At 40.3% G+C, this 18,562-nt stretch overlaps 1 protein-coding gene across 1 annotated transcript in view; it reads left to right on the top strand.

The window, feature by feature from the left end:
- LOC102797773 (LIM domain only protein 7-like) overlaps positions 1-18,185 on the top strand; it is a 30,787-nt gene extending 12,602 nt beyond the window's left edge. The window contains exons 10-29 of the mRNA XM_087839558.1: positions 3,348-3,407; positions 4,152-4,320; positions 5,046-5,182; positions 6,097-6,277; positions 6,481-7,077; positions 7,724-8,038; positions 9,587-9,701; positions 10,365-10,526; positions 10,617-10,795; positions 10,892-10,955; positions 13,696-13,721; positions 13,827-13,934; positions 14,028-14,111; positions 14,380-14,573; positions 14,757-14,801; positions 15,084-15,136; positions 15,220-15,391; positions 15,502-15,684; positions 17,455-17,557; positions 17,849-18,185. Of these exons, the coding sequence (XP_087695684.1) occupies positions 3,348-3,407; positions 4,152-4,320; positions 5,046-5,182; positions 6,097-6,277; positions 6,481-7,077; positions 7,724-8,038; positions 9,587-9,701; positions 10,365-10,526; positions 10,617-10,795; positions 10,892-10,955; positions 13,696-13,721; positions 13,827-13,934; positions 14,028-14,111; positions 14,380-14,573; positions 14,757-14,801; positions 15,084-15,136; positions 15,220-15,391; positions 15,502-15,684; positions 17,455-17,557; positions 17,849-17,893 (2,992 nt within the window). The 3' untranslated portion in view covers positions 17,894-18,185. The remainder of the gene's footprint in view (positions 1-3,347; positions 3,408-4,151; positions 4,321-5,045; positions 5,183-6,096; positions 6,278-6,480; positions 7,078-7,723; positions 8,039-9,586; positions 9,702-10,364; positions 10,527-10,616; positions 10,796-10,891; positions 10,956-13,695; positions 13,722-13,826; positions 13,935-14,027; positions 14,112-14,379; positions 14,574-14,756; positions 14,802-15,083; positions 15,137-15,219; positions 15,392-15,501; positions 15,685-17,454; positions 17,558-17,848) is intronic.
- The last annotated feature ends 377 nt before the right edge of the window (positions 18,186-18,562 follow it).

Raw genomic sequence — 18,562 nt, 5'->3', positions numbered from 1 at the left:
GCATTGCATTGCTTGCTAAAGAAGTGATTAAAATGATCTTTTATTGGATCAGTCGGAGCCAATAAAAGTCGGATCCCCTGAAACTCTCTTACTCTTATTAGTAAGAGAGAATTTATCACAAGTGCTTGTTTACTTGCTAATGCTAGCTGTTTCCACACAACAGGCAAATGGTAGCTGATCTCAAAAGCAACGAAAGCAGAGCCGCAGGCAGCTTGTCCTCAATTTGCAAAAAACAAGAAAAAGCTGCTTGTTTCCCTGCTCAGTCCACTGTTAACAGGACACAGACGCACCCATAGACTAAAGACATGTTATAGATTTCATGGAAATTGGAGGCGAGTGGAGTTGAGCCCCCTCCAGATACTTTAGCCAACTGTGGCGACAAGATGGCAGTAATATAAAGATGGAAGCAACTGGATGAAAGGTTTTGACAGAGTGCTGCTTGAGGTAAAATGAGATTGCTTTCACTTGGTTTTAACTGATGCGTGTCGTTTTTGTTAGACCGTTTGCTTTGCTTGCCCTGATGGAACCTCTGTGCTTGAAACTATGTTCTTGTGCTCCTAATTCATAGACTTGCCCTCTGTATTCTGCATTTGAAAGGCTCAGTTGTAGCGCTTGGGTTATCACCATGTTGGCTATTAAAAGCCATGGTTGTCTATGAAGCGTATAGTTTATGGATGTTTTATACATGCATCACACAGCCTCTGCTAATAGGTACGAAGTAACTGACAAAAGTTTGCTTTATAGCATCCACTCTTTGAGAGGTTTTGCAACTCAGTTTTGAGGAGTGAAATTCTCCAAAATGGTTGACTTGTTTTTAATAAGACATCCACAGTACAGTTGTCACAAAGGGAGACATCCTCTATAAAGGCCTACTCTGTTTATTAAGGCTGTCTTTTTTTAAAAAAAAAATGTTTTAATGCTTTGTATCTTATTTTATTTAACATAAGCAATACCCTAAAATAAGCTAATAGGCCTCTCTGGCTTTTTATTAGCACTGTTATTGTGGCATATTTAAGTTTAGGGTTTAAAATCTCACAATCTAACTACAGCACATGTGCTCACAGTTTGCCAGACACCAAAAGTTTGAATGCTTCAAAAAAGAATCACTAAAGCTAATGAAGATTTGAATGGCTACATGAAGCTGAAGATCAGGAATTTTTCATAGCGAGCAAATGGTTTAGTTTTAGTTCAGGTTTGTCTCCATTTATGTCCATAGTGATAGCAGAGCCATACGTTTTAGTTTTCCAGAAATCTCACAGTGAGAACACAGGATATCATCTTTACATGGAAACTAGGAAGCTAACTTCAAATGCCATTAAATGTCATGAATCCACACTGATACTTGCATTGAAACTGAGCGAATTTAGGACATCTTTAAGTCTCAGTGGTGCTGCAGTGTTTGAGCTTAGGAACCAAAGAAGCGAAATCACTAATGACGTCAGACTTGAGAGGTCGATGGGCACGGACCTCTCTTTGGAGTCGGGCTCATGCGGCCACTCTAGGAACTGTCGTTTTAAACATTATTTTTGACTCCACAGGTTGTTGCTTGTGCCAGGCCTTTTTTTTTTTCCCCTGAAACTAAATATGGATGCAAATGCTCTGCTTTACTACTATTTACTCGGCCACAATAAAAAGCATCTTCACTACATGAACAATGAAAGTAATTTTGTAAATCTAACAATATCCTCAAGAACTAAAGAGTGATTTGCTTTTAGGCATTAATCAAATGTCTGCTTGGTAACATTTGGAGCCGCTTCCATTCCAGCTCATTCCAGCTGATTTATCTATGATCACTATTGGCTGTGGCTAAACGTAGATTTGGATATATCACTGTTTACTGCAGCACTGCAGATGCCCCTCCGTCTCCTCAATGCCACTTCACTATCTGTTCTCCTGAGTGTGCCACTGAAGAGCTTTTCCTGCAAGCTCTGTGTGAGGAAGACTCGGAGGATGATTATACTGAGGCAGACCCAGTGCTAGACGACTTGCATTTCAGACGAATGCAGCAGACACTTCATCAGACATCTGCCAATCTGCATTATGACCGCTTCTTACCCCAATATTGGACGCCTGAAGAGGAGGTTCGTGTACGCAGGATCTACCTTGGCTCCCAAAGACGTCCCTGGTATCATAAAATGCAGCGCCTGAGGTCTGTCTCTTTTTATCATTCAAAGCAGTGTTAACAAAGAAATATGCTTAAAACTAATACAAAACAATGGTAAAATTGCAGTATTGTACTACTTAAAGCTGGAAATAATTCATGGATTGCTTTGCAAAGCAGAAATAAAATAATGGCTGCCTTTACTGGCTTGAGCTTAGTTTTTACTTACATTAAACTCTAACATGAAGATGTGATGCTAAAATAACCAAAAGTGTGACGCAGCAGTGGATTTATATGCCAGCTGTAGCAAACTAAATATTAGTTTGCTAAGCACAAGGAATTAGCTAGCAGTAGTTTGCAAGAATAATAATGTAATTTAAAGCTGATCTAGGATCTTGCAGTGTGTATATATTTTTTATCCTGTTTTTAATCCTTCATTGTAAGACCTGTGTCTATAAGGTCTGCTGCTAATTGTGTTGCACACACTTTATATATTTGCTGTTCTTTTCTTTGACTGTAGCCGTAAAGCCTTGGCTTTTGCAGAAGAGTTTGACGTTGACTTCGTATCTGGAGAGCCCCACAAGCCTGAACACAAGCCTGAACTTTTGCAGCTGTCCTGAAGATCCGTACATAACAAGCACACGATCATAACAATCCTAACCACAAACTGCTCTCGTTGTGGATTGAAGCCTTTCCACACATTTACAAATATCCAGCTAATGAGAAGATGTTAAAACATGCACAGTTTTCTCATTTATTGTATGAAATTATCAAGATCATTGTTTTTTGTTTTTTTTAAAAACCAGCCAAATGTTTTATCTGCCCTGCCACATTGCTGAGTGATGCATTTGTTAGTTTGTTCACATTCTTTATAACATGAGCTGTGCCTTCAATATTTTTTTTCAGTTTACTGTGTGAATGTCATTGCTTTTGAAAAATAAAGTATGATGCCACAGGTCAAGAAACTGCGTGGAGTATTTTATATGCAATACAAAAAATGTTGTGTGTGTGTGAGAGATGGGTTTGAGTGGCTGTGGTCTTGAAGCCATGTGTATTACAAAAACATGGTCTCATTCATACAGCACCTCTTTTGTTGTGTTTTGTGGTCTAACCTCTTATCCTGACCACTTTTTTTTTATTAATTTATATTATGCAGCATGTTGCTGGATGCTTTATCAAACCAGGTCCACTACATGTAGGCACACGATGTTCATCAGTCTTCATGTCTGTTTCTCTGGTTCTTTAGAGCCAGTCAAACCCAGGTCAAGCCTGAGAGACCAGTTCAGGTCAATCCTGGCTGGATTTGGTAAGTTCCAAAGTTTTAAACATAAATTCGTAGCAAAAATGTGAGGCCGCTTTGACGTGACTGCTTTATTGCTGCTTCATCCAGGTATGCTTTTGTTTGCATTCAGTTTGTAAAGAACCAAAATAATGCCACCACAATAGTTTCCCTTTTCATGAAGGTGGAGCATGTGGTGCACATCACCTCTATTAATTTTCTGGGCACAGGCTTGACAGTGGAATTTATGACAGGACTGTTTGTAATCAGTCTTGGTTCTTCCCATCAGATTATGTCATTGTTTTGATAGACCACCTTCTAAATACTGCTGTAAGTTATTTGAATGTCATGTATGACATCCTCTGTTGCCCAGAGCAGTGTTATTACCTGCTATGAGTCATGACTGTTGTGTTATCCAGACAGCAACATCTGTTACATTTTTTTTTCCAATACTTTTGCATTACTGGACTGGCATGCTACATTTGTGCTCGCACTTCGCTGAGGATTCTGTCATTTCATTGCAGAATGTGCTGCTACAGCTGGCAGAACTGCACCCTGTTGTGTATACATGTGTAAGCATGTGCAGTGTGTGTGTGTGTGTGTGTGTGTGTGTGTGTGTGTGTATGCATGCAAGCAATGTGGCTGTTATCATGCATACCCTGCTACATGGTGCTCAGAAGTGTCACTTTCATGCAATATGAAGCTGCAGTGTAATCATATAATGTCATCCATCATTGTTTAAGTGCCTTTCCTCCCGTGTGTCTGAACCAGGAGCAAATCTCTCAGTGACATCCCGATGGTGTACCCTGTGCGAAAGGCTCCTGATGCAAACACTACTCATGATGAAAGTCAGGACACCGGATTGACGAGACTGTGGAATCAAGACAACAGAAGGAAGTGTAGCGTTGCTGCCAAGGATGCCGAAGCTCAGTGGCAGGATGTAAGTTGATGCATAAATGCTGACAGCAATATTTTTCACGGTCCGTTTGGTGTTTTGAAGCTTTTGAGCATTTTTGTCATCAGATGGTAATCGTAGATCTTCACATTTTGCTTTTTCTGCACATTTAAATAACTCCTCTTTCGTATTCTTATAAGTTGAAATTTAAAGCTTATTTTTGACATTTCATATTACAAATTCAAGATTCGCTAAATTAGACACTTGTTGTAAGAGAATGGCAAATGGAGTAAGAATATTGACAGCAGCTCCTGAGTTGGGAAGGTCCTCGGGTACTAAGGAGAAACCTGAGAGCTAAGAAGGGTGGGACATGACATTAATAGAATAAATAAATAAACAGCCTGTAGAGCAGTAATAGAATAAAAAATCAACTTTATTTTCATTGCACACGTCACAAGTGCAAGGCAACAAAATGCAGTTTGCATCCATCTAGAAAGTGGTTTTAGCAATAATATGGTGGTCTTGCTCCTGAAATTTGGATAAATCATCTCTTAAAAAGTGGAAAAATAGTTGAATGTTTAGAGATCAAAAAACTCAGTGTGTTAAGAGCATATCTGAATATACTCATGCTGGTTAATAGTAGTTTACAAATACAGTAACTAAGTCAAGAATGCAGATGTGGTCTAAATTGAAGTGGCTTTTTGGGGGGGTAATTTTTGATAAGCACACAGGCAGTGGTGTAGTTTGTTGATGTTGTGTATTTCTTTCAGGACTTGAAAAAGTGGAAGACCCGTCGTAGGAGCTCAAAGTCTGAACTTCGAACTAAATCACAAGACAGAGAGCATGTAATGGATAAGATGATCAATGGGTCTGTGACAACTATTGAGAAGAATGAAGCAAAACTAAAGTATGTTTGTGCTACAGTTGTTTTTAAAAAGAATAAATTCTTAAATATTTTTAAACCATGCCTAATGTATGAAAACAGCTATTTGCAGTGGCATGAAAGAATGTTTTTAACTCTTTATTCATTTATCTTTGGCTTATTTGTTTCAGATCATCGATCAGATAATAATATTAGACAAAGATGACCTGAATAAATACAAATTTAATTTATTAAGGGCAGAAAGCTATCATAACAAAGCTGGCCCTGTGTGGAAAAAGTAAATCATGAATTGTGATTAATCGCATTTATTTCAGAAAGCAGATTTCAGTTTCACTGAACTGGGCTGTTGCTGCTTCAGCACATGGATGACTTGCTGTAATTGATAGAACCATGAATTCTGCTCTCAACCAGAAGATCCTGAAGCAGGATGTCCGGCCATCAGAACTCAAAACCACTTGGGTCACAGCAGGACAGTGATCCAGACACACCAGCAAGTCCACCTCTGAATGGCTCAAAAAACCAAAACAAACCATGAAGCTTTAGGAGTGGCCTAGTCAAAGTTCATTCTTAAATAATAAACAGGACAAAAATCCTCCAGTGTGACTGAATGAAACTTAAGATGAGTGGGCAGCAATGTGAAGGACCCTTTGCCAGTTATCACAAACACTTTATTGCAGTTCTTGCTGTCAAGGGTGGAACAACCAGTTAATAGATTTCATTTTATTCACACTCTGCTTATATTTGTCTTATATTAATATTTGTTTGATATGAAACATTTCACATATGCAAGAAATGTAAGAAATCAAGAGGTCAAATACTGTTTCACAGCACTGTACCTTTTTTTTTATAACTCGTGAGTTGTGATGCCTGTCCTTCCTCCATGTTTTCTGCTACCTGTAATCCTTCGGTTACTCTTCCCCTGCATATTAATACCCCAGATACCAGCAGTCACCTTGGACCAGGAACACAGCGCCTCGTCCTTACTCAACAACTTCTCCATCAAAATCAAGCTCTGATCTCCGGCCACATACTCGAGCTCTGCTGGCCCGCAGCTATGCCACCGAGGCACCTTTCAGCCCCAAGGTTCCTCTTAGCTCCCAGAGCTCAACCCACGCTCAAGTAGGTTTACACTACTGTTGAGTTTTAACTCCCTGATGTTAATGAGCACCACACACTGTTTTAATAATGGGATTAAAAATGCTTATGATTTTAAATCATTTCTTGAGTACAGCTGAGTTGTGAAAAGTGTTATAACCTATAAGGTGTTTTTATTATTTTGCCAGATGGCATAACTGTACTCATTGTTGGCCCTTTCCTCTCAGGGTGGAGCAGTGGTTGTCCCTGATGGAAAAGTCTTGGGAGAGGAGATCCACTCTGCCTCCACGGCTTTAGATGAAGCAAGAGTTGGCATGCCTTCTCTAGGTTTTCCTGTGATCTCTCAAACCCAAGTGAAATCCCAGAGCAGCACAGCTCCTTTCCAGTCCACCTGTGAACTTTCCCAGCCACAAAATGGCCTTACAAAACAAATCTCCACTCATTTTACAGCGTTACAGCTGAACGAGACCGCAAATTCTAAAAGCAACAAAAGTCCCACTTTATCCATGTCTAGTGAACGGAAAGCATTTTTTTATGTTGATCCGGAGCTTAAAACTGCTGATGAGGATTTATCGCATCAGAACGACAACTCTCAGGAAGACGGACAGAAGTCCACTTGGGAAGCAGCAGCAGAGCAAAGCACGGCCCCACAGACTCAAGGCGTCTACAAGTTCTTGCCCAGAACTGTTTCCTGGTCTGGCTCAGCCAGCCTTCCCCGTGGTTACCGTCGGTCTGAGGGCTCATCCCGTCTCTCTTCTGCTATCACAGCCAGACCCTTTGGGACCAAGCAGTCCAGAGTGTCATCACTGCCCAGAATGTACAATGTGAGTTCACTGGTTGGTGCGGCTGTGGCCCTGTTGCTCTTTAAAAAGATTAGTTTTATCAAACCGTATCCATTTAACTGCATTAATCCAGCCTAACACCCATCTTCTTCCTCAGCTGACTCAGTTTAAATATTAACAATGTCACTGTCAAACCTGCAATTCATTCAGGTTTTTGATCAAGCTTAAAAAACATGTTTGGGCAATTATAAGAGCTGAAAATGCTGATGGTGATGAACATGGATGCCAGGAAACCTTGGGTCTAAATCCAAACTTTAAAAAAAAAGTAGTGTTATTTAATTTTTTGCTTAACAGAAAAACCTGTCGTTCTGACATTATTTTACAGTCACCGTTATTTTTCTGGCTAAATGGCATTTTAGTGTCCAAGGTGGTGTACAGGGATTTGTTAAGACAGCCTAATAAGCTTAAGTAAGTTGGTGTGTGTGTGTGTGCACACTGTGTGAGCTAACTTGTTACCTTTTGTTTTGATTTCCTTCCTCATTAATAAAAGAAGTGCTGCTGCACTGCGGAGTTCATTCCAAGATTACACATTTCTCACGAATCTGCTGGTTTTACACATTTTTAAGGCCCTACTTTAACATTTCAGCGCTGCAGATTCTGAGCACATCTTGTTTTTCTCCATCTCCAGGTAGATGACAATCAGGGTGTGCTGTTGAACAGTGAGAGAGAGGATTCTCCATCTTCACCATCTCTGAAAAGACAGACTGCGACCGCCCAGCTGAGCGGTCAGTATCAGACCAACCAGGGGACGCAGACTGGTGCAGGACAGGAAGAGCAAGTGACTAGCTCCAATCGTTCCAGCCAGACCTCCTTTCAGAGCAGTGGCTATTACTATCGACCCTCCATTCAAAGCCAGATACTGCCTCAACCTTATTCAAATCTGCAGTCTCGTCAAAATAGATGCTTGACCTTCTCAGCTGATGGAAGCACAGATCTTCCAAAGGTATGCTGGAGTATTTTTGAACTTGTAAGATTTTCAACAGTTTAAGAAGCTGTGTCAAATCAAATCAATGGCATTTATGTGATTACCCACTGCTCCATAGAAAACATTAATGAAACAAACTCCTGTAAAAATTTGCTGCCCTATGGCCAAATCTCACTTGGAAATGAGATTTAAATCTCAATTAAACTTTTCACCTGGATAAATAAAGGATGAGAAGGATGATAATGTAAAATCAGATTTAAACTGGCTGGATCTGCACCAGTTCTAGAGCCGCTGCCCTTTTTCACTCCCTCAAAGTCACTTTCTGACCCCCTGCAGTTATTCTGTAGTTACACTATGGACCCCAGACTTGTGCAGAGAGCAGACATCAACTTCTGTATCGAATGTACTTGACTTTCATGAACCTGGGCTACAGTGAACACTAACAGCAGTTTTCAGTGGAAAAATCCAGTTTCCACTCTCAAAGTGCATTAGTTCAGGGGCCTGACCAGCTGCATGTGTGCGGCTCTTTTGTTTCTTTGGTTTTCTTTTTGTTGATGTTGTTTTGTTTTTATCACTGGCCCAGAGCTAGAGCATTGACAGTCTGCTCCTGGGGGTTTCCTCAATCTTTGTCCAAGTTGGAAGGTCAACATTTTACACTAGACAAGATCGACCCAGAGTTGGTATAAAACATAAATGGAGCTTCTGGGTTGGAAAAATGAAGCCAATGCAGAAACATCTTAAACCTGCATTACATGTGAAAGCCACCAGGTGGCAAAAGCTGTGGTTGCAGAAAGACTTTTGGTCCTATAGATGTCTGGGAAAGCAGCTTTCTGTCTTTACCTCTGTAAACAGTTTCCTTGCTGAGTTTTTGACCCAAAATTAGTTTGACTTATTTTGGGTCGTATTGGGAGGGAAAAAAATGTTTAAAAAATTGAGAATTATCTGTGGTATGATTATTGGCTAATGACTTGTTTGACAGGTTGCACACGTTCACTTTCCTCTTTGCATCTATCCAAAAAACAACGGTGAGAGTGCTCTTCCCAAGGCTTTAAAATGGGGAAATGGGGCTTGATGGATGTAGGGAACAGCCATTATGGCTACACCCATCTTTTATATCATGAAATTAGACACTTGGAGAGGGATCGTAAGGTGTAATGAATGATTGTTCTCATTAAATAAGCTCAGCGACGACCAGAAAATTAACATTTTGGAATATTGGGAAAAGTTTATTTTCAGACATTGTGACTTGTAGACTGGTGTCATTTATATCATTAGATAAGGTTAAATGGGTGTTTGATGAAATGGTGTTGTCATGACAACTTCTAGGGTTCCCCCTTACTTTTTTTTTTTTTTTTTTAAATTACCATTCACTATAGTGTTTCAAACTTAAAGCAGCGTTAATATGGCATTTCTGACAGTAACTGTTCATTCAGTGTATCCCTTCCTTACTATATTTGTGTAGCGGGCCACTCAAGTCTCTAATTTCCACTAGGAAGCATTCGACATTGGATCACACGGTGTCACCTTTACACATACGTGTGTGTGTGTGTGTGTGTGTTTTTCCAGGTGGATCACAGTGACATGAGAGTGAGCCTTACTCTTAAACCCAACAGTCTAGCTGACTTTGGTTTCCATACTCACTGGGACTCGACGGGGGCGAGAGTTAAGCTCATTCAGCCCGGTAAGACTCTTGTTAAATGTAACTCTGCAGTGCTGAAGTTTTGTCACAAGAACAGAACATTACATTTAGCATCTTTGTGTGAGACAGGAACAAGTCGGTGACAGATGTTTTCTTTTTTGCTTTTTATAGAGGAAATTTGCTCTCACAGGTTAGCGCTTAGAGAATAAAACGGTAACAGATGACACTGACAGTTCAGGTCACAGACTAAAAAGGCATCAAATTTGTTAGTGGGTCGATTTTTGTTGTGAGGGAAATTGTATGCAGCAGAAGGGGAAGAGTGCAGAATTTCAAAGCTATTTTTTATTCTGGTGGAGGGGGAGAGATGTCAAAACGGCTACATTTTGATTATGTTTTCTGAACATGGTAATTATGTATACGGTTACTTGTAGGGAAGAGAAACTTTAACCTAGGAGTTTTACAATATTTGAGGGCTTCTCAGCATCAAACTACCAAATGTAGCCAGTGATTTAAAACGCAACCATGAATAATGAATTGGACATGAGAGAGGTGTCACTTACTCGCTGCTTAGTGGCCCACTTTCAGATAGGAACAGCTCCTACTGTGTTTCTCACTTCATGCTAAGCAAATAATTTCTGAATTGGCACTTTCTTTTTTTCATTTTATGCCGTACTCGTTTTCATCTTTCTTCATTTCTTCCCTCAGGCAGTCCAGCCGAGCTCTGCCAGCTGCGTGTCGACGACGAGATCGTGGCCGTCAATGGAGCTGCGGTGGCACACATGAACTACGACCAGTGGAAGGATAAAATGGCATCTGCCCTGCAAACCGGCAGTTTGACCATGGACATTCGGCGCTATGGCAACAAGGGTAGGATAATGAGTAAAAGCGGCTCTGTTTTACCACTTCCTGAAATTATTAGCGTGGTCTTAGAGTTGATGGCTAGTTGTTTTTAATTAGATTGGAGCACCGGCGAGGGGACTCATCACAGCCAGCCAGGCCAGAGCAGGGTGACCCTCAATCTGACTGCTGCTTCTTCGCCTGTCCTGATAGGGTGCCCTGATCACCATGCCAACAGTGCTGCCTTTCCAGACACACAAGTCACACAAGGGTTCAAAAGCAATGGGCACACAGACAACGTGAGCACTATTTTAGCAGCTATCACAGCAATTTAGAAAAAAAAAAAGATCAAAGCTCTTCTTATAGTTTATGGTGTCTTTTTTTCACCTGCATAGGTGATGCAGGGTAAAGTCATGGGTGGAGAACTTTGTGAGACACATAGGACAGCCAGAAATAAAGGTAACACCGAGCATAAAGTGTGTAATTGCAGTGATATTTAAAAAAAAACACTTCCTCTAAAAATAACTCGGGTGTAATATGTGTAATTTCTCACTTTGTCCACCCTTCCTCTTCATGTAGATTGTAGTACTATTATTAGAAAAAATCAGAAAAGGAGGGCAGAATTTTTCAGGCAGCAAGGTAAAATGGCAGTTTGAACTTCATGTGAAGCGGCTTCGGTGGCTGGTGCTTGGCTTGGTTTGAGTTGTCATTAGAATTAAATACGCATTTTTAGTATGCTTGTTTTTTTTAAAGAATATTTAGGAGATGTTAATTATAAGGAATCAAAAGATGCATGGTGATTAGCTGATTGCCTTTTACTAGATAACCACTGTGATAACATCAGTCTATTATACTTTATAGCAGTGCTTTAATCAGAGCAGCGTAACCACAAATTACACCAAAGTAAATCAGCTATTAAAGGATTTCTATAAATTGCTGTTTGTTGTACAGTTTGTTCATGAAAAATCGCAGAAGAACTGAGGGCAGGGGCGCAGACTGTACTGCTTTTCACAGTGCTTTGCCAATTTTAACCAAACAACCACAGAGATACGGCACTGATCATGTCCAAAATATAGAGACCACAATAAATATAAGCCTATATTAAGATGATCTCCTCTCATTTCTCAGTTTTTGCATTGATTTCCTCTTTTCCTCTTAGTTCCTATCAGGTGCAGGAAGGGGTCAGGAATTTGAGGCATTTAACAAAATGACAATGATGCAGCTTTGCAGCCATCATCTTGAAGTCATTGCAGATGAATAGTTATGTAAAAGGTTTTCCAGGACCGCAAAAAGTCCTGTGGAAAGCCCCATGATTCAGTAGCTTATAGAATCATCTTAAGCAGCAAAAACTTGACTTCATCGTTTTGGGGATGATATTGGTCTCTCAAATCATTGTGGATGAACATTGGTTCAGTTCACTGTGTGGTTCAGTGTGAAGGCATTTGTTTATGCAGAGGTCCCTCAAGGTCTGACCACAGTATCTCAATCAAGTTAAGATCTGGACTTTGACCGGGCCTTTGCAACACTTCTTTGGCCGTGGTCTCATATTTGACTCTAGAAGAGTTTAGTGAACTCGTTGACTGCGAGGTGCTCAGCTTCCGTGGCTGAAAAACAAGACCAACACGCCATCCTTCTGTGCTGATGTGCTTGTGTGTTTTCACGCGTTTGGTTTTTACCAAATGTTACACTGTGCATTGTTGCCAGACATCTCCACTTTGGTCTTGTCTGTCCAAAAGACATTGTTCCACAAATCGTGCGCTTTGTTCAGATGCAGCTTTGCAAACCTTTGGAAGCTGTGCTGCTGTGTTCTTAGAGAGGTGAGCCTTTCTCCTGGCAGCTCCTGTAGAGTCTTTTTGCATTTTCTTGGAGCATTGCACGGTCTGACCTTGGGGTGAATTCACTGGGACGTTCACTTCTGGGAAAATGATGGCATTGTGTTAGCACACTTCAGTGCTCCACACCTGCAAACTGCCAAAACTTCTGCTTCTGTAAAGGTGCTCACACGTGCTGGTGATCCGTCAACCAAGTGCAGTTGATCACCAACATCTGCTGCTGCAGCTGACCTTTACCTAGTTTTTTTTTATAGGTCTGTATGTAGTCCTATGAAAGTTTTTTTTTTTTTTTTTTTTTTTACTTTTTTTTAACCCCCCTTCATATAACTATGTGATGTCTGTTTTGTTTAAGCTTATCATTATATTTTATGGCAGCTTCTATACTTTAATCATATACCAAAGGTACATCATGATGGTTCTTTTAAATATATCAAGAGTACTTCCTCACTCATATGTCCCTTCAGCAACCTGCCTCTCTCCTGGCTCCTCTCTCCTTGAGATGCATTTTGGAAATTAAGGCATCCCTAAATAATGACACACTGGAATTGATTTCCAGGTTACAGACAGGAGGCGGGAGGAGATAAGGAGGCACAAAACAGAGAAATGAGAAGAGCCCACTGTGTGCAACGGTTCTTTATGTTGTTTTCATTGTTTGATCATTAACTTTCTGGCACGAAGACTGATATCCTCTGCTGTCCTTTGTGGTTGTTGATGATTCTGTGTGTCCTACGATGGCTTTTCTCTTCAGGCTGTGCAGGATTCAGCTCGTGGGTGTACTTATGTGGTAAATATTTGCACTGTGTGTAGCTGCTGTTGCGATGCTGAAATCTAAAGACCCACTGTGTGTCATGCTGCGTCATCAAGCAAACACAGCAAATTTGTGCTTGCTTTACCGCACACTGTGATACCTTTCTTGCATTTACAAGTTCTTGAGGCTTTGTTCTGCAGCTTCTTTTTCAGAATTTGCAGTGCAGCATCTTTAGCTGGGGATACATTAGCAGAATAGTGTGCTGAATTTTGATAAACTGTGGGCATGTTGGCCCTGATCATTGGAGAGTGATGATCCTGAATGAGTGGTGAGAAATGTTTAACTCAGTCCTACTGGTAAGTCTTCAGTGACCAGTTTGGGTCTTTTTTTTAATTTTTTTTTTATAGCTTTTCTGGGATTGGCCAGATGAAGGCCTCTAGCAGAGCTTTCCTGACTGAAGCAGGAACAAAATCAAATATCCGCTACATTTTTCTCCAGTCTTCCTTAATCTTCTAATGTGTCCCCAATAATTGCGTCTGTTTAGACCTGCATGATGCTACTCTACTCTAGGAAAAAACAAAACACTACACAGGTCCTAAACTATTATTTTCTCTCACAGGAGGGTCAGAATCTGCGATATCTGATGTAAGTTTCTGTGCACAGTCAGAAATATGTCACCTGCGTGTGTTTAAAGAGTTGATGTACTGCAGTGTGATCACGTCTGAACTTAGTCTGTCTGTGCATCACCAGCTCCAGGTGCCATCGCTCAGCCCCCCCTCATCCAGCTGGTCTTGGGACCTTGAGGAGGATCGCAGGCGACAGGAGAAGTGGCAGGAAGAACAGGAGCGCCTCCTACAGGTGAAGCCTCTTTCAAACAGAACTAAGGAGCATATGCTTGAAGTTTAGTGCAATTTTATTAAAGTGCTCTGGTGTTTTTGGATTTGCTTTTAGGAGAAATATCAGCGGGACCAGGAGAGGCTGGAGGCAGAGTGGCGGAGAGACCAACAGGATGTAATAGACCCCAAGAAGTCAGGGGTAATGTCGCTTTCATTTTACAGCAGTTTTTATAATCATTTTTTCCCTAATAAGGCACCAAAGAAGGGAAGTTTTTTTTTTTTTAAAGATTCTAATGTATGACATTTTACTACATTTTGAGATTATACTGGTTACACTATAATGTTGCATTTTCAGTCAGCAGCTCTGACACTGACACCGCACTGAATTATTTTGCTCACTTTTATCAGTGTGTTATGTTGTTTTTCTTTTTCCTAAATATTCTACATGTACAATATTCATGTTTCAGAGCCAGAAAACCTTTGAGGTGACCCCTGGTGATGTGGGCCTCACCAGGACCCAGCAGCAAGAGAATGCAATGCCGAAGAAAACCAGAGAAGAAGAGCAGAGCACTGATGGAGAAAAGCTGAAAGAGTTGTTGGGGCCAAAACGGCAAAGTAATGCACACGAAGTGCAGAATGAGATGGTTGCTCAACAAGACTGGTAAATAAAGCTTTGCTTCTTTCTTAATGCTGCTCTTATCCATGTGGTACAAAGAGCATGTTTATTACAAAGAGTCTCATCTGCAAAAAGTTCTAAAGCATTTTTTAATCATCATTACTGCTGTTTCTGCTGTGCCTCCTGTTGCTTTTGCTGGGCCTTATTTCTGCTAATGCTGTACCTAAGGGCTGATGGCTCATGTGGCTTTGCTCAGCTGTCCCCTGCACACAGGTCAGATCAAGCCTGGTCCAATTTCCACTGTATTTGTAGTTTTAGTCACGCACGTCCAGGTTTTGCACACCACTTCAGTGATTTTTGTAAATTAAGCTATTATAAAGGTAGATAATTGTTTGTTTTTTTCTTTTAGAAAAAAACACTTTTAAAAAATGCTTGATTTATGACTCAAAGCACAATTTCTTAAAATAAATAAAACAAAATCACATCAACATATTGTGGACTTGAATTAAAAATTGCTCTCAAGGTTGAATAATGCAGACTTTATTGTTCCCATAGGACAAAGTCCTTGTCTTCCCCAGTATTAGCTGGGCCTCACAAGTATTCTAGAGGTGAGTTTAGCTCTTTCTCTTATATTATCCATTTCTGTCTTGGAGATGTACTTCTCTAACCCTTTCAATGTGCTTTTGTTCAGGGGATCAGAGTAAAAGAAAAGGACTGTCTGTGTCCAAGGCTGAGAAAGAAAGGCAGCAGATTTTAGAGGAGATGAAGAAAAGGACTCAGCTTCTGACTGACAACAGCTGGATACGTCAGCGCAGCAGCAGCTTTTACAAGGATCCCATGATTGTTGGGCTTCCTCTGAAAAGGTGAGATCTCAGCCAAGCTGCATTTAAGATTGGACTCATTGCCCAATGGCCTGTTTTTCAGTCTGTGTGTTTTCAATTGTTCTTCTACTACTGTGATTTCTTACATGCAGATATGACTCTCTGGATAATCTTGATAATTTGCGTCAGCCCCAATCCTCAATCTATAGTTACCCTCGACCACACTCGGCTGCTGCAGGTTACGTTACACCGAGTAGGAATGCCTCTTCGCGATACAGCACTGGATCAGTATTATCCATGAGAAATCCTTACATACAGTCCTGTCATCAGGCCAGGTACACATTTATGTAAACTACAAGCTTTCATCTCTTGTACATGTACTTAAAAAAAAAAAAAAAAGGTCTTTACAGACATTTTTGGCCTTACCTGGTTACCATGTGCCTGCCCCAGGATGGTCAATGGCAGGAGGAATTGCTCTGTCTGTGGGCGTATCCTTGGTAGTAGACCATCTATGGTCATAGAGGCCCTTAGTCTCTACTTCCACCTTGGCTGTTTTCAGGTGAGAGGGTTTACCTGGGTTAAGGTGCAGTCACAATAGCTCCAATACCTGCAAATAACTGCAACTGGTCCTCATCTCTAAGGAAACTATTCCATTTTTGACATGAGGTCCTTCAGTTTTTTATAGTTAAAATGTGATCAGAGTTCATGGTTGGCCAATAGAAACACAGAACTTATTTTCTTATAGTTCAGTCACTTAAACTCTGAACGCAACAACAAAATGGAAACGGCAAATGATGCACAAAACACATGATGACTGTGACAGCAATAATTTCTGTGAATCTGCATACAATGCTGCAGAATCTGTAGGCAAGAGACAAGAAAGCTGCCACTGGAAGACAACAGACTTGGTCCTGATTTCTTACGTGTTGATCAAAGTTAATTTTGAAACTTTGAAGTTCAATACTGCCGGAGTGTAGGATTTCCACCACAGTAGTGGATCGATTTTGCTTTTTTTTTCTTATTATTTTCTGCCCTATGGTAGATGCACATTTTTTATTTTTTATTTTTTTAAAGAGGTAAAGTTTCAGACTTAGATATGCATACATGTGCAAGTTATCCCTGTGAGCTAAATGCTCAGACTCCTCTAAACTTTAGATTTATGACCCCTTTTTTTCTAATCTATGATCTCATCTGGGGTATATCTTAATATGGTGATATCAAGCACACAGCTCTGGCTTAACAGAAGCCACACCCATCTGCTGTTTGAATCTGTTTGCGAGGGACAGCCAATCAGAAGAAAGTTGATTTAAAGGGAGAGGTGCTAAAATGACATGTTTTATGCAGAGGCCTAATATGTACATGACTTATGCAAATTTTCAGTTCTACTCCAATTTTCAGTTTTTATTCTTGTTATGTTACTTAACATAACAGGTCCCAGTTAAATGAACATTTAAGAAAAAAAAACATACAGGGTTCAGTTATACTGGGTGTATGTGTTTTGGGGTTTAATTCTGAACAAAATTTTAGGGTTGAGACTAATGTGACTGCAACTTGCCTTGTGAGGTTGGCAGGAGTCTCATGTCTGTGGTCTGTTTTCCAATCATAGTTATCAGTTTGCATCTGCTAGGAGGAGTGTTTCTATCACTTTCATGAATCTATTTTTATTAGCCAGTCTGTCTCTTTGTCTGTGAAGCTTCTGGGGGTGGTGGTCAAGCCCACTGTTATGTTTGTCATTATTTTCTCAGTTACTTATTATGCGCATAGAGTGGAAGAAGCCAACCTGCTGTCCTGCTTTGCTTTTAGATCCTTGCTGTAAAAGTCTCACTGGCAGGGGACCCCTAGATTTAGCTGGCCTTGGTTCATTAGCATGTAGATGTAAAAGCAATTTCACTTCTGCCTCCCTGTAAGTCACCGATGCACATCACACTTGTTGTGATATTTATATGCTGTGGGGGTTTTACGCAAAACAAAGCTTGGTTATCCTGTGCTCGGGTGGCGGACCGTCTGGTGAAATAATTTAGACGCTAAAGGCCCACGTCACAGCTCGGCTGGATTTGTCTTAGATGGTCCCTAAATCCTTTCTCACTTCCCTGTCCTCCCCTCAGTGCGTGGGCTGCCGTCAACATCTCGGAGGAAGAGAGAAAGGAGCCCAGGTTCAAATCCGAAACAGGAAGCCCTTCTGTGAACGCTGCTATTTCCAACTCAGGTGTAAGTATTGGTCATTGTGAGACATGAACATCACACTTTAGTTTCTGTCCATCTATTAACCTTCCAGATTGGTTTTTCATTTTTTAACATTGCATTATGCATGACTTTCTTAGTCTATAAAATCATTTTTGTTTAATTATTGTTCTGTTGAAAAACTGGAATTATTACCCATCACCCTCCTGAAAGTTAACTTTTCTTATAATACTTTAAAATGTGTTTAAGATGTCACATATTTACAGCTTTACAAACTCGAGCTTGTTTTTCAAGGTACCATGTTTACTTGCATTTTAGTCACCCCCATGTGAGCAGCTTGCTGTACTCCAGATTGAAGAGTAAATACAGTGGCAGGCAGTCTCTGAGCAAAGCTATGCTGTACAGAGGAAATCGCAGCCAATTCAGAGCTTCTACTTCGTGAGCATCGGTAAAACTTTATAATCTTATATAGTTTTGGCAAAGTAGAACCTTTACTTTTATTTTTTAAATGAGATAAGTGGTGCCTTGTTTGACCACCTTTCCCCTGCTAATTTATTTCCAAGTTAGATTTAATATATGAAATAAAGATATGATGGGAACTGTTTGATTTACGCCTTCATCTTAATGCTAGTGTCTTCAGATCCGTGTGCCGTGTTAAAATTATCAGATATTTCTTGAGGCTATTCGTGTAACTCTGTATGGAAATGAATTTTAACGTGTACTGAAGCACTTTCTGTTCTGTTGTAATGTCACCGAATACATACTGGGGTAAATCACTGGTGTATATATATAATGTATGACTGTCTCACATACAAATCAGCCTCTTAATTGAAATGTCTTTGTAAATAAAGTGGACTGAACATATACATAAGTGTTATTTGTTGTTCATTTGTATACCACATGGTGGCAGCATTGATCTTACATTGATCTCATTGTCACTGTAGGCAGAAATGACTTCAGTTGACTCTCTTTACATGTTGGTGAACATACTGACTGTTCAGGTAATGCAATGACCAGTGCACCTTTATTACT

Source organism: Neolamprologus brichardi, chromosome 1 (genome assembly GCF_056152115.1).
Source record: "Neolamprologus brichardi isolate AB-2024 chromosome 1, ASM5615211v1, whole genome shotgun sequence".
NCBI classification, from domain to species: Eukaryota; Metazoa; Chordata; class Actinopteri; order Cichliformes; family Cichlidae; genus Neolamprologus; species Neolamprologus brichardi.
Note: the sequence above shows the minus strand (reverse complement) of the source record. Positions and strands in the feature narration are given on the sequence as shown.